Below are 7,919 nucleotides of genomic sequence, written 5' to 3' on the forward strand. Positions count from 1 at the left end.
GAATTATTGCTAAGAAGCGTTGAAGCTGTTCTGGCCTCAAGTGGTGAATCAACACCTCACTAAGACACTTTAAGTTGGTTGTTCCTGCAATCTGTCACATGACTGTATGTGTTTTGTAAATTTGGTTACCATTTATTCGCACAACACCCTTCAGCTCTATCTCCATCCCGTCTGTGCTGCTTCGAGACACCGAACAAGCCAGCTATTTTTAGGGAATGTGATCCTAAATGTCAAAGTTCATCTTTCAGCACGACTAGTTAAGGAGATCAAGTTAGAAATGGGCTGTCAGTCCATTCAGCCTTCACAAATTAAAATGCCAGTCAGAATTGGAAACGTCTGCAAAGCAAATCAGGACATGTACTTAATGACATAACTTTTCAGATTATACGTTTCATAAAAATACTGTCCAGATATTTAAACTTCAATGCTAAAGTTCATACTCTCTTAGTATTTGTAATATTACAAACATGTTTTTTTTTCTACTGTTATTTCAAAAAACAGATATAATTGACTGATCTCTTGGGACAGTGTTTTCTCTATGACAATTCTTGACTAACTACTGCATGTTTTAGAAAGACCATTTGGTCTTCCTGTGCACAACCTCGGTGCCACATTGTTCCAGATTACCATATGAATGTGAACTTGAAGTGCTATTGGCATCAAATGCACTGGCAGCATAAATGAAATTCTCTGCAGAATTTATTTTGCCAGGTCTAGAATTGTGACTTTCTGTCGCCATGAACTTAAGACATGATCAGTAGCTTGACATGTGGTTTAAATGGGCAGGAGGGAGCCAAAGGCCAAGCTTCTCCAGCTCATATTACTCCTATCATCATCATCATCACACTGACTTTTGCCAAACTACAACAGGTGTTCCTCTGTCCTGCCTCTGCTCTGAGAGGTGTTTGGGTTTAGGCATGTGGAAGTTTCCTGCAATTTTTAGTTTTCTAAAGTTTCAGACATCGAGTAATATTGCAAGAGACCATATGATAGTGTAGGAGAAACAACTGAATCACAAATTTAACTCACACACTTTTGACAATATATTCTCTCTATATATAAAAAGTTAGAGCTGGTGTCATGCATGAATGTTTTGTTTGGTATTGAACATTACATGCACAATGATTTGGTGCCTGTAGTTCATCTACACACGTGGACAAAATTGTTGGTACCCCTCGGTTAATGAAAGAAAAACCCACAATGGTCACAGAAATAATTTGAATCTGACAAAAGTAATAATAAAGAAAAATTCTATGAAAATTAACCAATGAAAATCAGACATTGCTTTTGAACCGTGGTTCAACAGAATTATTTAAAAAATAAACTCATGAACCAGGCCTGGACAAAAATGATGGTAACCTTAACTTAATATTTTGTTGCACAACCTTTTGAGGCAATCACTGCAATCAAACCATTTCTGTAACCATCAATGAGACTTCTGCACCTCTCAGCAGGTATTCTGGTCCACTCCTCATGAGCAGACTGCTCCAGTTGTCTCAGGTTTGAGCTGTTTTTAGCTGTGTGTTTTGGCTCATTATCCTGTTGCAAGACCCATGACCTGTGACTGAGACTAAGCTTTCTGACACTGGGCAGCACATTTCTCTTTAGAATACCTTGATAGTCATGAGATTTCATTGAACCCTGAACAGATTCAAGACACCCTGTTCCAGATGCAGCAAAGCAGCCCCAGAACATAACAGAGCCTCCTCCATGTTTCACAGTAGGGACAGTGTTCTTTTCTTCATATGCTTCATTTTTGTGTCTGTGAACATATAGTTGATGTGCCAGAAAGTTCCAGTTTTGTCTCGTCTGTCCATAGGACACACCATGTCACCAAACAGCACAGTGACTACTGTAACCCTATAAATAGGCCGACTGACTGATTACAAGTTTGTAGACACCTGTGATGCTAATTAGAGGACACACCTTGATTGAACATGTCCCTATGGTCACATTATTTTCAGTCTTTTCTAGGGGTACCATCATTTTTGTCCAGGCCTGTTTCATGAGTTTATTTTTTAAATAATTCTGTTAAACCACGGTTCAAAAGCAATGTCTGATTTTCATTGATTAATTTTTATGGAATTTTTCTTTATTATTACTTTTGTCAGGTTCAAATTATTTCTGTGACCACTGTGGGTTTTTCTTTCATTAACCGAGGGGTACCAACAGTTTTGTCCACATGTGTAAGTGGTTTCAAATTTCAAGAAACATGAAGCTCAGCAGCTGTATTGAGACATACTGTGACATGCGAAAGTTAGGGCATGCCTGGTCAAAAATTCTGTCGCTGTGAATAGGTCAATAAGTAAAACAATCATTGGCTTTTCCAAAGGCACAAAGTTAAAGATGACATTTGTAAGAACATTTTAAGCAATCTTCCATCCATCAATTATCTATAGTGTTTAAACCTCACTAGAGTCTATCACAGGGCTACATATACAAATGTTGTTGTTGTCTTTGTCCATCTCCACTTGTTTATGTCGTTCTCTATCTCCTTGCTGTCATTTGAATACCCCTGTAATTATACTACTACGTGTCACAGCTTGTGCCATCAAACTCAACTTTCCTGACAGAGATCTTCAGTGAAATCTCTCTGTCTAAAGGGGAATTTTCAATGTTGTTTGATCATATTGATGGAGAGGCCGATAACCTTGGTGTTGTTTTTGACTGAGGTGCTTAGATGTTTGTATAGTAGGTGTGATTTGTTGTTGTATTCTCTATTTTCGCATGTCCACATTATGTCCAATATGACTAAAGTACTGCAGCCCTGCTTTGCCCGAGTTCAAGTTCAAAATCTTTTTTTTTGTCACAAACACAATTATACATAATATAATGTGCAGTGAAATGTATTAGTCTGGATAGTTCCAGACTATCCATCTATCCATTATCTATAAACCACTTAATCCTCACGAGGGTCATTAGCAAGTATTACAGCTGATAACCAGTTTTCGTAGCAGCTAAGTGTCATTCAGTTTTTATTTGGGCAATTTTTACCTGTTGTTCCTGCAAAAGGTGTCTAGTTCTTTCATTCTTCAGCTGTCTTTTCAAATTTTCTGTCATTTAGGTCGGTTGACTATGAGGGTCATGGCAAAACTTTCTGCTTGAGGTAGTCCGTTGTGGATTTTCGAATGTTTCAGATCATTATCCTATTGTAAAAAAAACACATTCTCTTTTTATCTTCAGCTATTTTAGATGCTGTGATGTTTGCTTCTAGAATTTTGTTGCTATTTAATCCATTGTCCCGTCTATTAGTGAAACAATCCAAGGTGTCACTGGCTGTAGCATAACTCCAAACCAGGATCGATCACACTTACGCTGAACAGTTACACCTTCTTTTCATGAAATTCTGCACCCGGTTTTCTCAGACTTGATCAGTCCACAGAACTTGTTTCCAACAGGCTTGTTTCAGTGTTTGTTGCAAACTTCTGACTGTGAATTTTGTGATCAGGATACAGGAAAGGTTTTCTGCCGATGATTCTTCCACTTCTGGGTGTCTCTGCACAGTGAACCAGAGTCTGCAAAGTCTCCCTGAGTGCCTTTTAAGGTCAAACAGGTTTTAATTTGCCTTCTTGCAAACTGTTCTCTTAGAAACTTTTATTTGTCTTCCACACCTCAGCTTGACCTCCATTGTTGCTGTGAACATTGATGCTGTCATTTCTTAATTACATTACAACCTGGAGAAACAGCTACCTAAAAACACTATACCGTCTTCTTACAGCCTTTTCCTGGTTTGTGGGCATCAATTATTTTAATTCATTTATTTAATTTATTTGCTACTCACTTAAGATTCACAGTGTCAGGTAACTTTTACATGCCAGCTCACTGCAGAACTTCTGGCAGCATAAACGTACTGCATTGTGTACATGTGAGCATGTACTGCAGGCAAAATATTTTGTTGTGTAGGTTTTATAAAGATAATTCTACAAAATATGCAAAAAGATTACAGGGGAAAGGTTAAAAGCCTTAATTTAAAAAATGGAAAACATTCTGCAGCAAGCTAACGGGGGATATGCGTGCTATGTGCTCTGTTGGGGTGGCTGCGGGTTGCAGCTTGTTTACACGTTCTGTTTGGATTGTAATCATGCTTCCTGATAGGAAGATACAGAGGCACAGCCAGAGCTAAAACCAGCATCCCCCACTGCTCACAGCACACATACAGGACAGGTTCATAGGACCTAATGCTAGTTATTACTTCACATATACATACACATAGGACAACATGCACAGGATCTATGTTTTTGAATGTGGCACATTAAAAAGTAAAAGCAGTGATGCTTCAGAATCTCTTGTATGGCGCAGTGGAAAAATGAAAGAAAGTGAATCCTTTGGAAATACCTTAATTTACCAATGAATACTTTCATTGATAAATGAAAGAATTTTCTTCTTAAAATATGGCTGGATCTGGGCAACAATAAAGACACAATCTATTTGAAGTACTAATGCATAAGTCATTGTTCTAGACCCTACTGAATACATTACTTAAACATTCATAGTATTGGAGGAAGTATTCAACAATCCAGGTTAATATCAACAAAAGCTAACCGATGTCCAGAGTCACTGAACCTTGAGTCCAGTCAGTGCAGGTGTGGGGTAAAGCTACTTTAACATTCAAACATGGATCACTCTAAGATGACTACAAAAGCACAAACTATAAACATAAACTATCCCCCAGTGGTAGATGCCTTGAAGAATTTTAATTAGTCTTAACTGCTCCGTTGTTCCTCCCATCCAGAACATTCACCTCCCCGGAGCAGACAGGTCCAAGCTACTGCAGACAAAAAAGGTAGGTGACTGTGATACTTTGCCCTTAATATTCTTTAGCAAAAGCTGTTCTCAAAAGCTTATTTTTGCTTATATTTTTCTGAACAATCCATATATGTAGACAGTAATTTAACCGTGTCAAGCTTGACCAACCCATGATGGGCAGACAGATTACAGAGAATGTTAATGACGGTCATTTCGCTGTCTCCACCGTTTCCTCTAACAGAGACAGCAAGAACCCTTGTTCCATGTGCCTCACACTTCTTTCTTTTTATCACCGCAGACTGGGCGCAATGGAGGTGAAGGTGTCAGTGGACGGGATCCCACGTGTGGTCTGTGGGGTTACAGACAAAACAACATGCCAAGAAGTGGTTCTAGCTTTGGCTCAAGCTCAAGGTATACATGTATGTTTGTGGTTCTAATACGGTTTATGTTCTGACATGCTGACCATGCTGATAACTAAACTGTCATGTTTCTCCTTAGGTCAACCTGGACGCTACACCTTACGGGAGAAATTCAAAGACTTTGAGCGGTGCATGGCGCCTGATGAACACCTTCTAGAGACGTTGGAGAGGTATGGAGAGCAGGCCAGGGAGGTCCAGCTCACTCTGCTCCACAACGGACCCTCTTTCTCGGATGAAATGAGCAGAGCAAAGGTTGGCAGATACCAGCCCTGCCCGCCGTTAAGAAGAAAAGATGCAGGTGCTAGAATACGGCGAGGCAGTGGTTCACTGCATCGCCGAAGTTTGCCACCGTTGTCGTGTTTAAGACAAGAAGCTGAGCAGAAACAAGAAGACGTGAAAAGGCCTAAAAGAAAGACTCTGGTGCTTATGGAGGAGGCCTGGGATTGGCTGGAAAGTTTGGGGAAAGGAAAGGTCTACAGTACTGCCTGTCTTAAGGAGAGCAGTAAGATGTCAGATAAAAGGAACCATTCATCTTTAGATGTTTCTCTCAGTGCTGTCAATTATAACTCTGGTCAAAGTAGCAGAGGTAAAACCAGAGGACAGAAAAGCTTAAAGTCAGACTTGGACCATCAGACGTCCTGCTGCATGGGAAATCAGACAAGGGGTAAAGAAAGCAAACACACCAAAAAACCTCAAGAGGCAAAATCTGATCTCCACAGTTCAAGCTGCACCACGACTGAGGATGAGAAAAATAGTCTGAGAGAAACCATAATACGTCAGCTTGTGTGTTTGGAGGATTTACAGGCCCAGATAATGGACATAGACAGACAGATTGTTGAGCTTGAGGAAAAACAAAGGGCCCAACAAGCAGAAGTGGAAGCTCATGAGAGAATAGCTGACGAGGAAAAGGAGCAGATACAATTCTGGGAAAATGAATTAAAGGCAGAGGAAGGTTATGAAAAATATTTGCAATGTCAGTTCCTTGACATGAGAGCGAAGGCTGTGGACTGCAAGGCTAAACTGGAGGATTATGGGTACAAAATGCAGGGACTGGATTTATTTGTCGATTCAGGCATTCTTCCAGCAGATTCAGAGATGGTTTCAAAAGTTGACGCAAATGCTGCCACTGAGATGTCATCTGTTTCGACTGAGGATGAATATCTGCAACCATCTGATCCACAAAGGGATGTAAATGTTAACAGGAAGGTCCTGCCCAGCGAGGACTTCAACACCCCTCATGCTCTAGTTCATCCCAGCCAGATAAAGGAGCGGCGGCCCACAGGACCCACTGAGCTCAGGGAGTGGTGGACACGCTGGTCCGAGGCCCAGACCTCTCAGTCCCAGGCTAAAAAAAAGGCAATTCACCGCTCTGAACTCACCATATATCTGGGCAGCACCAAGGTTTAGAATCAGCAGGAAACACAAAGTCGGTAAATACGATAAAAGCTTAATTGTACTGTGTGAATTTCACTCCTGACATTGAAAGACACAACCTGAAACTAGAGCAAATTTGAAAATTTAGACTGATCATTTCAGAATCAGATTTTTTTTGGTACCATAACGTTACTATATGAATAAAGCCATGCAAAGTGTCACCTTAATACAAAAAATATTTCTTTGATGAGTGTGGTATCAGACTGTAGGTAAAAAATGAGACCTTTCATTTGCTGTAACTTTGTTTTCACCAAATGCCTATCACATAATATGACCCTTACCAGTTCATCCAAAATGCACTTTTAAGGTTTTCTCAGATGAATTATCAGAAAAAAAGGTAAGACATGCAGGGTTCCAGTGTGTGTTTCCATTTCTTAATGCCATAAATTTTAAACTGGTACATTTTTACGATATATCTCATTACACATCGTTAGAGAAAAAAATCATGCTGAACAAAAATTGGAAAATTAGATTTAAAAAAAAAAAAAAAAAAAAAATCGACCCACCACTATGTATTTAAGGGCCTGGAACAATAAAAATATTTTTAGTATGAAGGTGAAGTTTTGCATGGCTTCAATAAATATGCTATTTATTGAACATAAAAAATCTGCAGATTCTAAGATACGGATTGATTTTTCATGGACTGACCCCACTAGTTTAAATTGTATTGAACCTTTGTACATATTCAGCGGGGATGAAGATCCCCAGCAAGTATTTTTCAGTATGAACACAGTTGTCCTTTGGTTTGCAACCTTCACTTTGGCTCTTGGTGTTTGCAGTGGTTTCACAAAAGAAGTGGACCATAAGTGAAAGAATGGCCTCTGATCATCTTATGTTAAAAACTCATCTACAGTGCACTTCTGAACTTACCAATCACGCAGATTTTCAGAATATTCAAATATAACATTACGTTTGCAGATTGGGCACATGCATTGAGGCAAATTGAGATGCTGTATTTTGTTCCCTTAGGGACAGAGGGTGATAGCTGTCCTTGCTCTGCATTTAGTTTAGCCTTTATGTATTCTTCTCCACATTAAAGGAAACCTGACATCTGAAAGCACAAAACCTCTGGCGAGTATACTCATCTGACACTTTAATATTCCACAATCACTTTGTTCAGTTGCAATTATGAATGTGCAACGTTTTTTGTTTCAGTTGACTGTTTTGTAATAGACTAAAAGTATCTTGTGGTTTTCTTTCACACCCTCAACACCGTCTTTGAAATGTTCTGCAACAGAATTGTGCTCACAGCTACTTTATGTTGTTGTATTCAATATTAAAATAAAGCAGAGTTACAGAATGAAATCAGACAACGCAACG

At 39.4% G+C, this 7,919-nt stretch overlaps 1 protein-coding gene across 2 annotated transcripts; it reads left to right on the forward strand.

The window, feature by feature from the left end:
• The first annotated feature begins 4,709 nt into the window (after nucleotides 1-4,709).
• On the forward strand, nucleotides 4,710-7,904 carry rassf11 (Ras association domain family member 11). Of its 2 annotated transcripts, XM_023298363.3 has the most exons (3): nucleotides 4,710-4,783; nucleotides 5,045-5,157; nucleotides 5,245-7,904. In XM_023298363.3, the coding sequence occupies exons 2-3, from the start codon at nucleotides 5,055-5,057 to the stop codon at nucleotides 6,570-6,572; spliced, it is 1,431 nt and encodes a 476-aa protein (XP_023154131.2). In that variant the 5' UTR covers nucleotides 4,710-4,783; nucleotides 5,045-5,054; the 3' UTR covers nucleotides 6,573-7,904. The 2 variants fall into 2 exon arrangements, with proteins under 2 accessions (XP_023154131.2, XP_035798824.2); XM_035942931.2 differs by lacking the exon at nucleotides 4,710-4,783 and having other exon boundaries at nucleotides 4,986-5,157.
• The last annotated feature ends 15 nt before the right edge of the window (nucleotides 7,905-7,919 follow it).

The sequence above is a fragment of the Amphiprion ocellaris genome, chromosome 8, assembly GCF_022539595.1.
Source record: "Amphiprion ocellaris isolate individual 3 ecotype Okinawa chromosome 8, ASM2253959v1, whole genome shotgun sequence".
NCBI lineage: Eukaryota > Metazoa > Chordata > Actinopteri > Pomacentridae > Amphiprion > Amphiprion ocellaris.